This window comes from Sciurus vulgaris, assembly GCF_902686455.1.
Source record: "Sciurus vulgaris genome assembly, chromosome: 2".
NCBI classification, from domain to species: domain Eukaryota; kingdom Metazoa; phylum Chordata; class Mammalia; order Rodentia; family Sciuridae; genus Sciurus; species Sciurus vulgaris.
This window is the reverse complement of record NC_136462.1, coordinates 81,458,308-81,480,342: the sequence shown is the minus strand read 5'-3', so window position 1 is coordinate 81,480,342 and position 22,035 is coordinate 81,458,308. Positions and strand designations below refer to the sequence as shown.

Below are 22,035 nucleotides of genomic sequence, written 5' to 3'. Positions count from 1 at the left end.
CTAATTAGAAATTAAAAAATTCATCCGCAATATGAATTTTCATGACAGTATTTCTAATGTTATAGAAAATGTCCCAAAATCCTAATTAAAATTCTAAATTAATATGGACACCATCAGAGAACCACACACTGAGCAGCCAAGTAGGAAGGAATGTTCTGAGTTAGAAAATAAGGGAATAATATTTCATCTGTCTTCTCTAAATAGTCTTAATTTATGTTTATAGATTCACGAATCTATGAAGTCTTGAACTTTGGTTCACAATTTTGATGATACAATCATTTTTATGGAAATAAACATTAGCTTTTAACAAATTAGCAAAGGGATCCAAAATCTCAAAAGGCTTGCAAGTACTGTGCTTTCAGGCAAGATGTTGCACATCTGTCAACCCTGGCTTCTTGTTTTCATGAATTTAGACAAAGTTACTTGAAAGTCAGAGTCTAGGTTTCATTTTCAATTACTTTCTGAGCAAAACTGAGTGATCTACACCTCAGGTAGGATAGCCTCACTCATTGCACAGGATATCTTGGAGTAGTTTTCCCCAAACTGAAAAATTGATTAGTTAGTTTCTTCTTTACTGCTGTCTTTACTTCTTGATTTCTCAAAGTATAGATTAGTGGATTCAGAAAAGGGGTGAAGATGGTATAGAAAACAGAAAGAATTTTGTCCACCAGGAAGTTTGTGAAAGGCCACACATAAATGAAGATACAAGGTCCAAAGAACATTAATACCACTATGAAATGTGCAGTACAAGTAGAAAGAGCCTTAGATGAGCGTGTGGAGGAATGGTCCCTGATAGTGACAAGAACAATGATATAGGAGGTGAGCAAAAGCAGAAAACTTATAAGGGCAATCACACCACTGGTTGAAATCATGAAGATGCCAAGAACATATATATCTATACAAGCCAGCTGGATGACCAAAGGAAGGTCACAGAAGAAACTATCTACAACATTGGGACCACAGAAGGGCAAGTAGAGGGTAAAAGCCAGCTGGCTCATTGTGTGCAGGAAGCCCACAGTCCAAGAAGTTACCACAAGCCCAACACACACTCGTTGGCTCATAATTGTTGAATAATGGAGAGGTTTACATATGGCAATATACCTGTCAAAAGACATGGAGATCAGCAGAACAATCTCTGTCCCAGTGAAAAGGTGCAAAAAAAAGATCTGAGAAATGCAGCCCTCGAAGGAAATGGTCTTGCGCTGAGCAAAGAAGTCCATGATCATCTTTGGCATGGCAAAGGAGGACAGGCACATGTCAATGAGAGAAAGGTTGCTGAGCAGGAAGTACATAGGTGAGTGAAGGTGGGAGGTGGATAGTACGGTGAGCAAAATCAAGCAGTTGCCAAACATCGTCATTAAATACAAGATGGAAAATACGACAAAGAAAAATATCTGAAGTTCAGGAGAATCAGTAAGTCCAAGTAACACAAATTCAGATACTCTGGAATGGTTGAAACCCTTCATTGTTCTTCGGAAGCTGCTCTATAATTTTAAAAGAAACAAAATTACAGAGCTAGAAAACGTGATATGTCTACAACTACATGTGACAAACTTATGATGTCATTTAATAATTCTCTAGAGCCCCGATTACCTAGAATCTGTCTCAAAACCCTCAGAGTAGAGTTTCCCTCTTGGGAGCACTGATCAATTGCTACTGGGTAACACTTGAGAAGCACAACCTCTCACTTTTGACCAGCACTAGTATACATTGGGCTACATTCATACACGCCCACACAGTAACACACCTAGGATAATGCATATTTATAGATTGCATTAAGTTTGTAGACTGTGATAAGGCACATAAATAAAAATAAGGGATGAAATTCTAAAGGTTTCTCTTACTCCATAAAAATACAATTATATTAAATCAATCATTGTTGGACTAGATTTGATTAACATTTTAATATGATGACTAGAGAAGATCCACTTTATATCCTATGAGGGTGACAAATTATTTATCTTTTACTTTTTTAAGTACATGAAAAGACTAACAACCAAAGGGCATGCCTGGAACATACGTGAGTTATTTTCAGCTTTTATTATTTTATAACCTCAGAAACTTTTTCTTTAGAGACTGTCCTTTGATTCTCTTTGTGTTACTCAAAAGAAACTATTGTTTTAAACTGGGGAGATTCTATAAAAATTCAGAATCACTTTTCGAAATTACTTTTTTCATTTACAGTACTTCCCAAGTTCTACAATTTTATTTCCCAGATGATATCACTGTCTACCAAAAAGTCAAAAGTGCATACAACACAAATCAAAACTAGTCATGGTAAATGAAAGCCAATTTTGTCACCAAGAAGGGTTTACCCTTCCAGCACCTAGTGAAATTTGAGTTTTTGACTACGGAAAACTCAGATGAGTTATCTTGAAGTTTCCAGGTTATTGGAAAATTTTGTCACATTAAAATTAATGAAGTAAAAATATATAATATTGTTTCAGCTCAGGTCTTTATAAAAAATCTGCCAACCTTTAAAATCACTTCTTTTTTTCAGTTAACTTGCTTTTTTCAAATGTAAAACTTTGAGTTCCTTTATTACATTAAGAATTCACTATGCACATTTGAATATTTCATCTATTTTTATAATAATTTCAATACTAATAGATGTTATTATATCTAATCCTGTTATTTATTTTTTAAATTGTGATTTTTTTAATTTATTTTATATAAAAGTTTTCTAATTTCATCAAATAAAATTTAAATATATCAGTGAAATAAGGTGATCCAATGCCAACAAATGTTAAATGTCAATATGCCAACATTCAAGCTACAATTGATATTAATATGAGAAGAAAAGAATTAAGTCATTGTCATAAATTTAAAGAATGAACAATGGAAAAAGAATCAATAAATGAACTATTTGACTTTCATTTCTTCCACTTCCCTTCCATTAGTTTATCCCCATGATCACTCAAAAAGTGCTTAAAATAAATATCAAATAAAAATGAAAACCCTACTACATTAGGGAAATTTGGGACTACTGATTACTAAAATTTCCTCATATTATAAATCAACAGAGGTACAACCTTAACTGTTTCGACAGTATCAGTGTATCAATTTGATGAAAGAAGACGTCATCTCTTTTCCCTGAATTAACAGACTAGATAATTAAATTTCCAGATCAGCTGATGTTTCAGTTAAAAGATGTGGTATGGTTTCTAGCCTAGAGTAAGTTACTAGAGTAAGTTTTAGCTGATTTGTTGTAAAATCTGAAACAAATATTTCAAAAAATTTTGACTTCATTTTGCATAACTATCACAAAGTTTTCATTGGTTCCACATTCTAACTTTAGAGTAGAAATATTGCAATTATTGTTCTGTTTCTGAAAATTTCACAGTTCTGTTAAAATTGAAAAAGGGATAAGAGCAACTCAAATTCAAAGGAAATGTACTGGAAATGAATTATACTCTCCAAATTACAATCTACCTTGCTACTCCATCCTACTCTGCGTTCATACACTCAACTCCTGAATTTTAGCTATTACCTATAATAATATTTTTCATTTAAGTGAATTCGCGTTTTCCATGTGGGAGAAAATCTAGTTACATCTTCATTTACTTGTATATATTCAAATTGTTTTTTTCAATATTAATAAATACTTTCAAAATTTATCAGAGAGCAATATTCTGTTATTTAAAGTGTAACTACTGCCCAGGGGTAAAAAATGGTTACGTTGTTTTTGACCTTGATCATATCTCAGTACACTTTCAAAGATATGGCCTCTTATGACAAGTAGAAACTTTCTAGGTTTCAAAATCTGAATTTAAAAATGTTGTTCATAAATAATCAGCTTGTTTTATTAAAAATAATAATATATGCAATAAAACATTCTAATCTTGTTTCAAATCATGAATTTAAAGACTATGCTACCAAAATGATTTTATCTTTTTAAATTATTTCTTTTCACATGAAAATCATGTTCATCTTTATGTTCAGTATTAAATTAACTGAAAATCTCAGTTTTACACATTTGACTATTTTTCCTGTTTTCCTGAAATAATTTAAATTTATGGAAACTACTCTTATACCATTGTAAGTGAATAAATGGTTTTAAGATTTGTTTTCTTTTCCTTTTCTTCTCCAGGAAGGCAACTTTAATCACTGTGTGATATAACCCTCCTTTTGTCTTCAAGATATATACATCAGTGAAGGCCATATAGCCCATCTCATAGAGTGCCTGCCTCTCATGCTGGAGGCCCGGGTTTGAGTCCCCAGCACTCTGGGATTGTGGAAATAACAAACAAACGAAAGATATATACATCATTTCTTTACTATTCTACCGTTATGATTACTTTATGAAATTATCATATAAATGCTAATTCTTTGATACCTGAAGAAAACAAGTCACAACTTCTTCTCAAGATCAGTACTATTATATCCAGCTTTTAACCTGCCAGCTGTGCAGCCAGAATCAAAAACACCACATCCTCCAATATCCACAAGTCTCTGGAAATCACCACGATCTTTAGGAAGCATCAGAAGCCTAGACAATGGACATATATTCTCTCCTGTCTTGACATAAAAGTGGGTGGAAGGCATTGACATACAGATCAGGGATCAGATGTTAAAATCCACCGGCAATGGGAGTTATTAAAATGTTGAGTTGGCTTTTCATAGAGTTACAATAACAACTCTGAGTGTCTTTGCTATTTAAAGCAAAGATACATGTTCACATCAAAGCAGTATTCATTAGAGAAAAGAGGACAACTGGGACTGGCCTAGAAAAAGACATGTAGCCAATCACTTTAAAAGCATTATTGGGAGCAAAATCTGCATTTTCGTACTTACGCCCCAGTGTTGGAAATTATAAAATCACATAATTGGAAATTATTCTTTTAGGATATGGCAATTTGCCTCCAGCAAATTCTGGTTTACTTGAAGCATTATGTATTTAAAGAAGGATAATGCATTAAAGTTTCTGACAAGGCATTTAAAAATTAGCACAAGTGAATAAGTACAGTGATAGTTGCCTGTATAGACAGATGAAGTCTAGAGAAGGGGATGTTGGAAAGGACAAATCAAGGCAGGTGATGTGCAAGTACCTTAGAGAAATGGTATAAAAATTAAATGATGAAAATAAATGTGATGCATTCAGCATAATACCTAGCACAGAGAAAGTATTCAGTAAAATATAGTAGAAGGAATACCATAAATGATTATAATCACTAACATTACTGTTTGAAGTGCCCATGACATGTCATTCAGGAATATACTGGATATGGATTCACCTGAAACCATAAGCTGAAAGTCTTGCCATGGTTCCTTGCAGGCCAATCATTCATCTGTGGGTTGCTCTCTAAACACAATCTTCTTTCCAAATAACCACCTGTCCAATATTTCCTACAGGGCTGGCAATAGAGCCCAAGAAAATCTTCCCTAGCCGACCACATTTCTAGCATCAGTCTTTGAAATAAGAAAACAAGCCAATTTGATTGTAAGATTTTTTTCTTCGATAAAAAGCAAGGCTTTAAAAAAATATAGAACCTAACAATAGTTACAAAGATCCTGTAAACATAAAATGTTTGTTCCACTGTAAAATAAAAGGTAGTTGTATACAATAAGTATCACTAGAGCTCAAAGGTGTATATAATTATTATTAGAGTAATCCTGGGAAAAGCTAAGAGGATTAACAAAACAATAGAAATAAAGCATGGAGGAGTTTGGGGACAATAGGAAACTGTATTGTGGTTGTGGTAGGGACTACATGATTCTTCATAACTGTTTAAAATAAAAGTCTGCCTACCAAAGTAAAAGAAAATCAAATTTTACTTTAGAATAATTTATAAATCAGGATTTTTAGAAACAAAAGCAGATAACTCAGTACAGTGCCTAGTTACAAAATCCGCACATAAAATCAATAAATTGTCGTACAACAACAATTATCTGTTAAAAAACATAGCAAAAAATGTCTATTCAGATGAGTAGTAGGATATATAAATAAGTGATTTTGTTCTAATTATTCTAAAATGTGTTGATTTTGTGTGACAAAACCATACTACACTATATAAAGAAAAAATAATTTAAACAAATTGAAATATACATTGTATCACTGGAAGAAACTCAATATTATTCAACACATAAATTTCCTCATATAAAAGAATTCAGTGAGTTGTCATTGAGATATTTTTGAGTTAACAAAATAACTTTCAGTTTGGGGACAAAAAAGATGATGGTAGTCAGGAACTAGAAATGAAATTTCTACTACAGAAAATAAATATAAAAACATAAATGATCTGGGAGATGCATAGAAAATACGTGACAATACAAAGGACTTGACTATAAAAAATTAGATACAGAACAAGTGTACATAAGAACATAAGATAGTATAATGTGAATATCTGACCTGAATTGGCAAAAGGGGTTTTGGAGATGGAATTAAGGTTATTAGGTTATTAATCAGTTGACCTTACAATAGGGAGATTATCTGGTATTATCTGGGTGAGCTCAATATAAGCAAAAGAATCCTTAAAATATAAGAGGAATTTCATAGATAGCAACAAACTAATTCTAAAGCTTATATGATAAGGAAAAATGATCTAAAGTGGCCAACACAGTACTGAAGAAAAAGAACAAAGTGAAGGACTTACCCTGCCTTCTTCAACACTTCCTATAAATCTACTGCAATTTAGAAATCAAGGTATTAGTGAAAGAAAAAACACAGATCAGTGTAACAGAGTACAGAAGTAAGCCCAGGCATGTAAGTTCAATTGATCTTCCACCATGGTACTGAGAATATAAAAGGGGTGGAATATAGTCTTTTCAACAAATGGTGCTGAAAAATAATATTTACTTGGGAAAGAATCAAATTGTACTCTTTTTTAATTTTTTAAATTTGTTCTAATTAGTTATACATGACAGTAGAATGCATTTATGCCTTTTGATAGATCATACATAAACAGTATAATTTCTCATTTTTCTGATTGCACATATTGTAGGATCACATCAGTCATACAGTCATATATGTACATGGGGTAGCAATGTCAGTTAATAACCTTGAATGTTAATGGCCTAAACTCATCAATCAAAAGACATAGACTGGGATTGGCTTAGCATGATATTCTCCAATTTCATCCATTTTTCTATAAATGCCATACTCTTATTCTTCTTTATGGATGAATAATATTCCATTGTGAATAGATACCACAGTTTCTTTATCCATTCATCTATCAAAGGGCATCTAGGTTGGTTCCACAATCTAGCTATTGTGAATTGAGCCACTATAAACATTGATGTGACTGCATTACTGTAGTATGCTGATTTTAAGTCCTTTGGGTATAGGCCAAGGAGTGGGATAGCTGGCTCAAAAGATGGGTCCATTTCAAGTTTTCTGAGAATTCTCCACACTGCTTTCCAGAGTGACTGCACCAATTTGCAACTCCATCAGCAAGGTAAAAGTGAAGCTAATCACAAAAAACCAAAGGTAGAATGTTTGCTCTGATAAGTGGATGATGATATATAATGGGAGTGTGGGGATGGGAGTGAGAGAAGAATGGAGGAACTTTAGATTATGCAGAGGGAAATGAGAGGGGGTGTATGAAAAATGGTGGAGTGAGAAAGACATCATTACCCTATGTACATGTATGATTGCACAAATGGTACGAATCTACATTGTGCACAACCATAGAAACAAAATGATGTACCCCATTTATGTACAACAAATCAAAATGAAGTTTGTAAGAAATTTTTCAAAAAAGACATAGACTGGCAGATTGGATTAAAAAACATGAAATTGTACTCAAACCATCTACAAAATCAACTCAAAATCTATTAAAGACTTAGAAGTAACACTTGAAACCATAAAAGTTCTGGAATAAAACAAGGAAAAAGTTTTGTAGTATTAGTCTTGGCAATCATTTCTTGGATATTATGCCCCAAGCATAGTCAACAAAACCAAAAACAGGTAAGTGGATTTACATGAAACTAAAATGCTTACACACAGCAAAGGACACAGTCAACAAAACAAAAAGGCTTCTTATAGAATGGGCAAGACAAGTGCAAACTTTTATCTGATAAAGGGTTAGTACCCAGTACCCAAAATGTTTAAGGAACTCCTGAAACTCAAAGCAAAGGAACAAATAAATTGATTAAAAATGAACATATTTATCCAAAAGAACTAAAATCAACATACTATTAGTGATATATTCATACCAATGTTTACAGATGCTCAATTCACAGAGGCCAAGTTATCAAACCAGCCCAGGTGCCGGAACACATACAAATGGATCAGGAAAATGTTTGTATATACACACTGGGGTTTTACTTAGCTATAAAGAAGAATGAAATTATATAATTTGCTGGTAAGTGGATGGAACTGGAGAACATTGTGCTAAATGAAAAATTATCCAGACTCAGAAAATTAAGCATCATGTGTTTTCTTTCATATGCAGAAGCTAGAGAAATAAAGGAAGTTACAAAAAATGGAGCCATGCATCATGGCGATGCACGCCTGTAATCCCAGGGACTCAGGAGACTGAAGCAGGAGGATCACTAGTTCAAAGTCAGTCTCAGCAACTTAGTGAGGCCCTGAGCAACTTAGGGAGACCCTGTCCCAAATAAAAAATAAAAAGGGATGGGGATGTGGATCGGTGGTTAAACATTTCTGGGTTTTCAATCCCTGGTACACACACCCTGCCCCAAGAAAAATGGAGGGTGGTGAAAACAGAAGGGAAAACAATAGAGTGGAGGAAGGGAATTGAAGGAGAGGAAGGAATTATGGGGAAGGGGAGGAACTGTAGAATGAACTTGATCAAAGGATGCTATGTTCATAGATGAATATATCACAATGAATTCCACATTTATACATATCTATGATGCACCAATTTAAAAACACAATAAATAGAATAAAGACCAATAGAGTAGAAGAAAGAGATTGGGGGAGAGAGGAGGGAAAGCAAAGGGTAAATATGAGGAATTGAAATGGAGCAAATTATATTATATGCATGCATGAATGTCAAAATGAACCCCACTCTTTTGTATTACTACAATTCACTAATAAAAAATGGACCAAAAATATTTCATCAAAGAAGACATATAAATCACAACAAATATATGGAAAGGTGTGGCCACCTTGTTCAAAATAGGTACAAAAGGTGCCATTAGATCTGGAAAACATGAAACCCATGTCAAGTATAAAGATACAATGGCCTAAATAAAAGGATAAAAAAAGCTAAATTATATAAACACTATTAAGAGAAGTCTGAGGTGGCTATAATGACATTGACAAAATACTTCAGTATAAGTAATACCATCAGAGACAAAGAGGAAGAATCGGATCAATAACTCAAGAGAAAATAATTCTGAATGTGTATGGACCTAAGAGCACATCTTTAAAATTTTTAAGTCCAAAACTGGTGAATTGAAAGAAGAAACAAAGAAGCTCTAACTATAGTTTTAGATTTTAGCACTTTACTTTTTTCTCAGTAAGTGATAGAAGAAGTAAATAAAATTAGTAAGACTTGAACCATGTTATCAATCAAATTGTGTCAGTTGACATAGAGGACATGACACCTAATGACCACACAAAAAAACTTCTTTTAAAGCGTTTATATAAATTAACCAAGTGGTACCCTGCCCCAGGTTTTAATAAATGTAGGAGAATTTAAATCACACAAGATATGCTTTCTCATATCAGTAGAATTTTGGAAATCAGAAGAGAGAGCATTCTGAAAATTTCCAAAAAATTGCTAATTAAAAAATACATTTCAAAATAAAATAAGTCAAAGAAAAATTCACAATAGAAATTAGAAGTATTTTTAAATTAATGAAAAAAGGAGCATGACATTCGTGAGATGCATGTGCAACAGTGCTTAAAGAAAGGGCATGGCATTAAAAGCCTGTGCTAGAAAAGAACAGTCTTCTCTGGTTCTCTGTCCTGCCAACCTCTCGCTACATGCCCCGCGTGGGCAAAGGAAAGGGTTCCTGAAGAAGAAATGGGCTGATCGCAAAATAATAATTTTACTTATCAGAAAAAGCAACAGAAGACAGAATTGTTTTTGAAGCAGGGACATGACCGATTGAGCCATCCATAAGGGACTGGCTCTAACAAAGGAAGGAGGCCTTGTTTTCTTTATTTACAGAGGTACAGATCAAAAGAGGGCTAGGAGGAGCTTCCTCTGTAAAGAACAGGATAAGAGATGTGGTTAAGCAAGACATTTGGCTCCAGTGGGTCATTCCCACATCCAGGGCCTGCATTCAAAACTTCAGAGGTGAACCTATGCAGGGTAACCACATGCTTCAGGCAATCTTGAAGAATTTCCGTAATTGTGAATTCCTGAAAGCCAGATTTCCTTAACAGTTCAACCAAGCTTGGTTTCCCTGCAAACCATGTATGGCACCCCGCACCAACCCAGATGTCTTGATCTCCTAGAAACTCAGGTCCATTGCTCAGTACAGAGTGCAGGGTCACCTGGGAACTTCTCCCCTTCCTGCATTTGACCTGAAAATTCTGTCAGGTAACAAGTTGGGCAAACGTGGAGTTGAACTGACTTTTTCAGGCCACTTGTTTGTTACCTGATGTTCAGTGTCTTGAAATCTGTTGTTCCACAGGATCTGTCCACTCCTTTTTTGTTGTTGATGGTGGTTCAGGCAGGAAGGAAAATTCAGTTCCTGTTATCTTACATGATCAGAAACAAAGATACTGGTTTTAAGAATTGTTTAAAAACTTGCTAGGTGCAGGGGTACGTGCATGTAATCCCAGCAACTCAGGAGGCTGAGGCAGGAGGATCGCAGGTTCAAAGTCAGCCTCGGCAACTTAGTGAGTAAATATTACTGTTGGAAATAGGAAGAACAAATGAATTCATATATTTTGGTAAAATATAAAATTTTACCAAATTTATCAATGTATATCAATACATATCTTGTGGTCTAGTAATTGTACTTCTAAATAGTTATCCTTCCAAAATAGCAAGTATGAGAATTGTACTTATATCATTTATATAGACAGTTTGTAAAAGAAAATTTTAAGTATATGAAAACATTTATATAATTATCAAAAATAGTAATTGCAAAATTCATGTAAAAGAGTACTTTGGCCTATATTTATTTATAAAATATGCCCATAATATTGAGAAAAAAATAATAAACTGCATGAATAATGTGATTTAATATTTGCAAAAACAATATGTTTATACATGTAAAACTGATTATTTTTATTATTTTAATTGTATATAATTATGGGATACATAATGATAACTTATTATATATAGACAGTGTGTAATGATCAAATCAGAGTAGTTAGCATTTTCATCTTCTTAATTTAAAAAATGTTTAATTAACACATAATTGTACTTGTTTTGTGAAATACAGTGTAATATTTCAATATATATATACCATGTGTCCTGATCAAATCAGGGTGATTTATATTTCCAACTCCTATCATTACTTTGTGTTTGGAAACTCCAAACTCCTTTCTTCTAGTTATTAATAAATGTATAATAGGCTATTGTGAACTATAGTCACCCCATTCTTCTATAAAAATTTTAATATTAGATATTTCCGAGTGATGGAATCAGAGAAATTTTTCATAGTATTCTTTCATTCATTTATTTAATAAATATTTACTGAATACTTTCTGTCAGGCTGTAGAAAAAATAAATGAGTTTTTGCCTGTTTTGGAGGTTACATAGCAGAGTGGAAAGAGGGCATTAAAATGAGTATGTGGAACACACGCCATATTAAATGCTGTTAAGTGCTGTGGACAGATGGGGACATGAACTATTTGGGAGTTGGTAGAAAATGTCAATAAGGTGGTCAGGGAAAGTCTCACTTGGAAGGTGATGTGGCCAGAATATTATGAATCCAAGCCTGGGGACCAGAGCCTGAAAAGACAGAAGCAATGGACCAATATTAGGTGGTATGGTGGGGAACAGAGTGGGTGGAGGTCGGGAGTCAGCCTGGGATGCTACACTTGAGGTGATATGAAGACATCAAAGTGGAGCCATGGCAGTCGCGTGGACTTCTGAGAACAGGAACTGACAGTTCACAGGAAGGACCAAGTCTAGAGGCTATCCACGTGTAGATGGAATTCAACCAAGGCAGCTGGGTAGCTAAGAAGAAACTCTCAAGGAGGAACAAGGGGACAGCCGGTCAAGTAAAAGGGAGTCTAGTAAAGTGGGTGTCCTGGGGAGACAGTGACCTACTGTGCCAAACACTGCTCAGAGGTCAAACACGATAAGAACTAAGTGAGGACCACTGAGCATTGTTCATAATCTCAGGAGCATTTTACTGGCATAACTGGGTGAGTTGGAAGGGAAATAAATTGGAAGTAGAGAATGAACACGAGTCTGAAAAGCTACATGCTATATGATTCCCAACTGCATGGCATTCTAGAAAATGCAGAACTACAGAAACAGTCAAAAAAATCAGTGATTGTCAAGGCTTAGTTGGGGGCAAGGAGGGAAGAGATAAATAGGTGACATACCAGATATTTTTAGGTCAAATTATTCTGTAGTACATTGTAATGATGAAAAGCACTTATCAAAATAGATAGCAAGTATTTATCAAATCCATAAAACTCTACAAAACAAAGTGAGAATCCTTACAGAAATGATGGACTTTATTTAATAATAGTTCAATGCTTATTAATTATAATAAATATACTACACTAATGCAAGATGTTTAAAATAAAAGAAATTAATTTGGGGCTAAGAGAAGAGGACATAAAATAATGCTGTATTTTTTCTACTCAAATTTCTATAAAGCTAACACTACCCTGAAAAAAATGCCTATTAACTTAAAAAAAATGTAAAAAAAACTCTTACAGAGCTTTATTGTAAAGGGAAGGAGAAAAAGGAAGTAACACAGAGAGAAAGGTGTCAAATTGTTTTTATGGAGGATGAAGGAAATGTTTTTTGAGGAGGGAGAAAATCTCCTTGGGGTATAGGAAAGAAAAGGGAGAACTACCACAGTTACTGCCTTGCACAAGGAGGGGACAGAACCCAATGCACAGGTAGAGTATCAGGTCATCCGGTATCAGGAGAGACTAAAGGAAATAGGTCGCAGGCAAGTGTTCAGGTAGCCTCTGTGATGGGACATTGAGGGATTCTCTTCCCTTTTTCTCAGTGAAACAGTAGACGATAAACTGAGAGTGAGATTTGAGGGGAGTGGTTACTTGAGAATTGAGGTCATTTCTTCTATGGTTTGAATATTTTTATCATGCATGTGTTATTCACAAGTATTTGATTCTTAGATTATTATTAAAATAAAATATTTTAAAAATTAGTGCTAGACTTCCCTGTATTGGGGATTCCATATATGTTTTAAATGCTGGCTGTTCATCAGACTCATGCAAGATTTGAATTTGGATTAAGTTAACTACAGAGGTGGTGGTGGAGAGGCTTCTGTTTGACTAGAAGAGATTTGACAGGTGCACGGTGATTCTGGATCACCTTGATCCCAAGTGAAGTCACGGTTTTTGTTTTTTTTTTTTTTTTTTTTTTTTTTCAAACAGAAAATGGCTAAATTGTAGGAAGGACCAGACCCTTGACAACCCTTAGTTGTTCCAGGAGTCCTCTCTGGATGCCCATCCAAGTAGTCTGGATGCCCTTCCAGACTTTCCATTATTTTGTCAGCACATAATTCTTTCATTAAAGGACATTTTGTTTAAAAATAACTAGCACATTTTCTGCTATCTGACTCAGAATTCTGACTGGTCTGCCAGGGAACTATCATCATTATACTCAATGAAAGCAATTGGGGGTAAATCAAACATATTGCAAGAAGTCATAAAAATACCGAGGAGTAATCAAGAAGGTCTAGCAAAAAAAGAAAGTGAAATATTTTTCTCTTAATGGTATTTTTCAATTCTGTGATATCTGTGCAGAAACTTGAGTTTACAGACCCTAAGTCATTTATAAACCTGTGGTAGAGGAATCATTATGTTGCTTAGAAGGACTTCCTATTGCAATTTTAATAAAATTAAAATTTTCCTATCTACTTTGTGGGCCATACGTTTTAGACACTATCGGTATCTCCAGTTCTAATGGTAATCATTTTTACATTTGCTTACAATATTCTAACCAACTTGGACTTTGCTATGCTCCTCAAATATACCAAGTTTATTATCATCTTCCAGCTTTGGTACCACCTGTAACCCTTGTCTATCCCAGATGTTTGGTTGATTGACTCTCAGTTTATCAGTCAAAATCTCAGTTCCTCAAGAAGGACTTATTTAGCAAAGAAAAGTAGATTAACTGCCCAAAATCCAGAATCACAATCTATCACTTCACTTTTTCTTTTTCTTTTTTTTTCTTCAGAATGATATTGTCTCCAGAAACCATGGTGTTTACTTTTTATCTTAATAACTATTTATTCCCACTCAAGTACCTTCAAGATAACAATGAGCAATGACTGTCTCATTAACTGTTTCTTCAGGGCCTAGAAGAGTCCTGACTAACGGAAGGTCCTCAATAAATGCAGTATTATAGAAATGAATACATCAATTTCAGATTTTCTGATTCCTTTTCCCCCCTTTTCCTTTTTCAGAGTATGTGCTGATGAAACAACTTCTTCATGGAAGCTTTCACTTCCTGGTTGCGGAGGGTATAAATTACAGGATTCAATAAAGGAAAGATCACAGTATGAAAGAGGGAAACCACCTTGTCAGCCGGGAAGGCTCTGAAGGGCCGAGTATAGATAAAGATGCCAGGCCCAAACATGAGGAAGATAACAATGATGTGTGTGGTGCATGTGGACATGGCCTTGCTCTTCCCCTCAGAGGAAGACCCACGTACTCTGCAAAGGATGACGGCATAGGAGGCCAGGAGGCCCAGGAAGCACAGGAGGGTCATTAGGCCGCTATTGAAGACCATCAGGAGCTCCACCACAAACGTGTCAGTGCAGGCCAGCTTGATGACCTGTGGCACATCACAGAAGAAGTTGTCCAGCTGGTTTGGGCCACAGAAGGGCAGGCGGAGGATGAGGGCCACCTGGATAATGGAGTGGATAAAGCCTCCAAGCCACAGAGCCAGCAGCATCACATAGCAGGCTCTAGGGCTCATGACAGTTGAGTAGTGCAAAGGCCGGCAGATGGCGATGTAGCGGTCAAAGGCCATGACCACGAGGAGCAGCCCCTCCCCACCTCCAAGGAAGTGCAAGAAGAAGAGCTGGGTGATGCAGCCTCTGTAGGAGATCACCTTCCTCTCAGAGAGGAAGTCCGCCAGCATCCTGGGAGCCACAATGAAGGAGTAGGAGGCATCCAGGAAAGCCAAGTTGCCCAGGAAGAAGTAGAGAGGGGCTGTGAGCCCAGGGTCTGACCTTATGGTGAGGATGATGAGGAAGTTTCCAGGAAGGATGATGAGGTAGAAAATCAGGATCAGCACAAAGACCAGAAGCTGAATCTCTCGAGACTGGGTCAGACCAAGGAGGATGAATTCAGTCACCACTGTGCTGTTCTTGTTCTCCATCCACCTGGCCTATAGCACATCAGGGAGCAAAGTGTGCTATTACTGTATATTCCATCTAGACACTAGTTTTTCTCCAGCTAAAAATCTTAACATATCTCTTGTTAAGGTAAAAACATTTCCCCACTCTGTCAAGTGTCCTGGGCAACCTGCATTCCCTTCTTTTCTCCAAGTTTAAAATGGAAAGCAGAAACAAAATACTGCTCCCAATGATGCAGTCTTATTCCCATGTGACCAAGTACTTCTACCCAATTCTTCTCCATTTTAAAAGTCTGACACTGTCAGCTTTGGGATTTCTACCTCCTGAAGTTAGATGTAAATTCCATAATTGAGACATAACATAACTTCATAACTTCAACTATCAAGGCTTTTGAGTTTTTGTAGATATATTGTGCTTGAGGCTCAATTTTGGGGGAAATACTAGACTGTTTTCTCCTCATCCACACAACCCCAAATTTTACTAGACATTTCCTTCCTTCAGTTTTTGTGGAATGTGGAATTCCCACTTCCTAGCTAGTAACTCTCTTTCTTGCCCTCTGCATTCTTTTACTAATTTGTATTTTCTATTAATGCCCCCTGGTATGATATCCTGGTGTACTCTGACCCCAAACTGTTCACCAGAATCCCAGACAATAATAACTCTACTTTTCTCCAACTTAGAGGGAGTCCCCCCACTGTAAGTATGGTTGAACACCTCTCCTGCGGCCACTTCACACCTGTTGAAGCAATTTAATTAGCACTATTTGAGTCTCAAGTACTTATATATTCATAACTTACTTCTTTATCTCTACCCAGTACTAAATTTATTAATTATTATATAATTATCTCGACACATAAAACTATAGTGTAGAAGCACTAGAAGTAATCATAAAGATACAGAAGTCCAATGGGTTAATTCCAAAGATGAGAAACAAAAGCTTCTGTCATTATGTTGCCTGATTTAGGATGAGTTTTATTTTTTGCTCTGATTGACAAGTAGTATAAGAATGCAACTGTATAATGTTCAGTTTAAATAAAGAAAAATTTAATTACAGATTTAATCAATGGATGCTTTTTTCACATACTTGAATCATTAAAAATAATATTGCTAGTCTAAATTCACCCCTCTACTGGATTTAGAACTGGCAGTTCAACCTCGTATAAATACTATGTGGGAGAAATTCAGATTTAAAATAGTCTGTTTAGTGGGGTATGCTTATTCTAGAAGGTGCACATGATGATCCATTGAAGAATGGAAAGCGAATAGTAATATTCATACATTTAATTCATGTATATTGTTATATAAAATGTAGATGAATATAACTATATAATTGCCCTGAGTTTTTTTTAAACTCTTCTTTCTAATATTTATAATATATAATACATTAGTGCAAGGGCATATATACTTGATAAATAAATATGCATACATTTAAGGGACCTGGTCAAAAAAAATTTATCATAAGAAGAAATTTTTTTTCGATTTTGAAAATTGATGACCTACCCAAAAATATAACAAGTACAACAATATTCCTCATGCTATTTAACTAAAATAACACAAGTGCTGCAAACATGGGGTGCAGAAAGAAGGGGAAGTCTTTGCTAGAAAGTGCTATTGGGGCAGTACTTGAAATACTGAAAGAGGAAAGGGTGAGGGAAAGAAGAATGAGGAGAGAAATAGGGAAAAGGTAGCAAAATCTACCTAGTGGCTTCTTAGGGTTCATATTTTTAACAACATTGAATCATATTCTTTAGGCTGCTTGAGATGAAAGGGGCGACTCTTGCATTCTTGGTGACCTGCTCCTGGAGTCCTGGGTTCAGAGGGCTAAGAGGCTTATTCGCCTCTCTCTTTGGAACGTTTCCTGTCCCTTCTTTCTGTTTCCTCTTTTCTTTATGTCCCTCTTCATCATCACGTTTCTTGATTTATTTTTCTAAGTTTGATCATGATTTCTTTCCCCTGGTTAATGTATTGCTTTTTTATCTTTTTCCTCCTCATTTTCTCTTTGATTCTCCCACGTTCTTCTCTTCTGCATGTTACAGTCCTACATGTTCTAATAGTGTGAATCAGGCTGAAAAACATGATCAAATGTCTAATTCATACTAATGCTGATGCTAAACTTATGAACACTAACAAGTATGTAAATATTCAGCCAAAAATACCCCTTCAAAAAAATGGAACTGTCAGATTAAATGATCTCTGAATTTCCTTTGAATGCCAGCATTTTAATGGAATGGAATAAGGCAAAAAGATCCTTGTTTTTTTAAACATTTATCTGACTCTCCTGTCTTGATTCAGCGATTCACTTACTGTGTGATCCTCGGAAAGTCATTTAGCCTTCAGAAGCTCAAGTTTTCTTCTGTGAAATATGATAATGAATTCACTCTTGCAATCTGATGAAGGCAATATGAAAATCAAATGAGACAATAATAGTATTAGTTTGTAACTCCTTCGTGGATCCTTCAACCTTAATATTGAACGTATTTAGATGTTAAGAGGTGGTTCTATGGTGGACATGATGCCACTAGGCTTTTTGCCAATGCCTTTGGGTAAACCCTAGAGTGATGGTAGCTGTGTAAATCTGATAAATTGCTGTTTTGAAAGTAACCTTCTGTTTTGAAGATTTAGTAAAATCTTTATGTGAAAAAAAGGCAGCCAGTGGTTTGCATATCATGCTTTTCTCAGCTCCAGAACTATCTAACCCTCAAAGCCCTGTGGTGAGGATAGAACCAGAGGAAATTCTCATAACTACTAAGTGTAGATATAAAGAGGTCAAGGGCCCATCTTCTGCAAGATCACAAAATCAGTTAAGATTTTCTCTGGAGCCCTTAGTCTACCCTTTGTGTATATTCTTTTCCTTTCCTCTGTACATTATACAGAATAATTCTCATTTTTATGATGATCTATAACACCAGATGTCAACTCTTCCAAGACTCTGAATAATTTTACTTAGTTATGTCAGAGCTAAATAGTTTTGTCCACCATTAAAGAAATTCTAACATCAAAGAGTTAGTGATCTATTGGAGGAGAAAGTAGAATGTGCCACACTGCTGAGTCTTTGTCTATTTCTACTAAAACACTGACCTCTAGTCCATTGTATTTCAAGACAGCAAAGAAACCAAAAGAATAGTTGCAACATTTTTCTATTGTCTATTCTTTCTTGCTTCTTGGAAATATGAAGGGTCCTCTGAAGTTTGAGCACCCATAGATGTTAAGTTACTTTCAGAAATATAGCCAGATTTGACCTCCTTATAAGAATGTACTGACCATTCTTGTTCTTGTTCATAAATTCTTGTCACATAGAGACCATTAGATTTTAAAGTATTTTCCATGTTGTATGTAAGAAAGTCCTTTTGGGATTTGAGACTACCTCAGCCCACCGAATGCATCCAAAGGGAGTTGTTAGACTAATGGTATTAGGTGCCAACTAAATTAAGCAAAGGAAAATACCAGAGCTTTGAAAGGGCTAAATATTTTTTAAATGTTTACACCAAATTAGTTGTGAATTCTAAAAGCAAAATCCTATCATTGTATGAGACAGAACCCTATTAGAAGGTATACTTGTTAGTTCAGAAGTAAATAGGTTGAAAGCAATTAGTTTATAGGTTATAAAAAAATCAAAATGAGAAAAAAATTAAATAAATGATAACCTATTGATATATATCAAGAAATAAAGTAAGGCAAACATGAGACAAAAAAATAAGAATAGACTACCAATTATTTTCAATAAAGACAATCAGTATCATTAATTTTTCCTGTGGCCTCAGTTTTCCAATATGGCTCAACATGGCAGTGACTGATCCTGCCTTTGTCTAAAATTTAGTATTTTGTTTATCATACCTTATAAAAATAGTTTTGCTTTTCCAAAATATTGGTTAAAATGTTGCATCTCTCTATTATTCAGTCTGTCTTGGAGCATCTCTTTAAATTTTGCACCCAAGATGAGTGCCTTTCTCAGGTGTAGTATGTTGCAGGTGATAAGGAAATAGATAATTATAAAAGCTCATGAAGACTTCAAGGCATAGTTCTCCTTAGAGGAAACAACTTCTTGGTAAAATAGGCCAATTCCTCAGGGTAAAGCCACTTCCTAAACAGGATATGTAAAATGTATCATGATCTCAGTAATTATAGGATTTTTTTCACGTTTCTCTGCTTAACCAAAGTAATAATTAAGGTCATTTATTTTCCATTAACAATTATTAATAAGAGAAAAATTAATTAACGATCAGAGAAATTAAATGCAGCTTAACTTTTTTCATCTTTTTCAATTTTATTTATTTATTATTTATTTATTTATATATTTGTTACTGGGACTTGATCCCAGGGATGCTTAACCACTGAGCCACAGCCACAGCCCCTTTTTAATTTTTTTTTTATTTTAGGACAGGGTGTCACTAAGTTACTTAGGGCCTCACTAAGTTGCTGAGGCTGGCTTTGAACTTGTAGTCCTTCTGCCTTAGCCTCCCAAGATGCTATGTTTATAGGCATGTGCCACCATATGTGGCTCCAGTTTTGTTTTTATTTGTTCTGCTTTAAAGGAAAAATGAAGTTTAGAGTCACTTTATAATGAAATATTAAACATATTTTTGTAAAATAAACATAACCCACAATCAAATAGTGTTCTAATTCATTTTCAGCTGAAAGACATAGGAAAAGAAGTAGAGAGATAAAGAAGAAAGAGGGAAAAAGTACAGAAGAAGTTATAATGTTCAGAAACAACAGACCAGGAGAAAGGAGAAAAGACAGACTACCAGAGACATAAGTGGAAACACAATTATACAATTTAAAAAAAAAATGATGTGGGACTTCTCTCTCTGTTAGTATGACTAGAGAATTTATTGATCTTGTTTCTTTTCAAAGAACCAGTGTTTTGTTGCATTGATCCTTTATATTTTTTTATTCTCAATTTCATTAATTTTTGTGCTAATTTTAATTATTTTCTATCTTCTACTGATTTGAGGATGAGATTGCTCTTTCTTTTCAAGGACCTTGAGATATAACATCAGATTATTTATTTAGACTTTTTCTATTTTTGTAACGTAGGCACTAAATGCTATATAAACTTTCCTCTTATAATTACACTTACACTGTACCAGAGATTTTGATATGCTCTATCTTTATTCTTATTTATCTCTAAGACGTTCTTTTTATTTCTTCTATGACCCACTCCTCATTCAAAAATGTGGGTTTTTTTTTTTTACTCTCCAGTTGTTAAAGATATTTCTGGTTTTTATCTGGTTACTGATTTCTAACTTCATTCCATTAGGATCTAATAGGTTACAAGGAATTATTCCTATATTTTATATTTGTTAAGACTTGCTTCACATACAAAACTATGGTCTATTTTAGAGAAGGTTGTATATTAAGTTGAGAAAAAAGTAAATTCAGTTGTTAATAAATGAAATATTCACTAGATGTCTGTTAGGTTCATTTGACTAATAGTATTTTTTTTAATTCAGAAGAGTCTTTACTTAGTTTATGTTTAAATGACCTATCTAACAGAAAAAGAGGTATGTTGAAATCACGCTATTATTGAATTAGGTTCTATTTGATGCTCCATTTTGAGTATGGTGTGTGTATGTAGGTACACAAATTTTAAGGGTATAAATATTTATAATCACTATATCTTGTTGTTGAATGATTCTCATAACCAGTATAAAGTGACCTTCTTAGTCTCTTCTGTCTAGTTTTGGCTTGAGGTCTACTTTGTCAGATATGAGTACAGCTACTCCTGCTCACTTTTTGTCTCCATTGTATAATATGCCTTTTCTATTCTTTCACCTTCATTGTAGATGGCTTTGTCTATTATAAGTTGAGTCTCTTGTAAATAACATACAGTTGAGTCTTGTTATTTAATTCACTTTGCCAATCTATATGATTTGTTTGGAGAATTTTAATCACTTACATTTAGTGTTATTATACAGAGATGATTCTTTATTTCCTTCCCTTTGATTTATTGTTAATACTTGATTCAGACTCAATTTTCCTTTAATTGGCTATTCTTCTAGCAAAACCCATCCACTTCCTGATTCTAATATCAAGAGTTTTTCCATATATTACAATAACAAACCTGCTAAGTGAGAACTCAAGAAAACTATCCCATTCACAGTAACCTCAGAAAATAAAATAAAGTAAAATATTTGAGAATAAATCTAACCAAGGAGGTGAAAGACTTCTACAATAAAAACTACAGGACACTGTAGAAAGAAATTCAAGAAGACCTTAGAAGATAGAAAGATCTCCCACGTTCTTAGATAGGCAGAATTAATATTGTCAAAATGACCATATTACCAAAGTGTTATAGAGTTTTAGTGCAACCTCCATCAAAATACCAATGACATTCTTCACAGAACTGTAGAAAACAGTCCTAAAATTCATTGGAAGAATAAATACCCAGAATAGCCAAAGCAATACTGAGCAATGTTGAAGAGCAAGAAGAGCAATGTTGGAGGTATCACAAAACTTGATTTCAAATTATATTATGCATGTGAATGGTGAATGGGTGAATACTTTCCCTCGAGGATTGGGAACAAGGGAAGAGTGTCTGCTCTTATTACTTTTATTCAATGCCATACAGAAGAAATGAAGGACAGACCGTTTGGAAAGGAAGGAGGAAAGAACACTACCTGTGTAATTGTCTGTAGAAAAATAATTTTT

The 22,035-nt window shown here is 34.6% G+C and overlaps 2 protein-coding genes across 2 annotated transcripts; both read right to left on the bottom strand.

The window, feature by feature from the left end:
* Window positions 1-506: 506 nt before the first annotated feature.
* On the bottom strand, window positions 507-1,466 carry LOC306653371 (olfactory receptor 4K2-like; the record flags this gene model as incomplete). The annotated part of the gene is made up of 1 exon (XM_079126373.1): window positions 507-1,466. The coding sequence occupies one exon, from the start codon at window positions 1,464-1,466 to the stop codon at window positions 507-509; it is 960 nt and encodes a 319-aa protein (XP_078982499.1).
* A 13,017-nt stretch (window positions 1,467-14,483) lies between these two features.
* Window positions 14,484-15,407, bottom strand: LOC306653661 (olfactory receptor 4N2; the record flags this gene model as incomplete). Its single annotated transcript, XM_079126663.1, has 1 exon — window positions 14,484-15,407. One exon carries the CDS (start codon window positions 15,405-15,407, stop codon window positions 14,484-14,486), a length of 924 nt encoding a protein of 307 aa, XP_078982789.1.
* Between the last annotated feature and the right edge of the window lie 6,628 nt (window positions 15,408-22,035).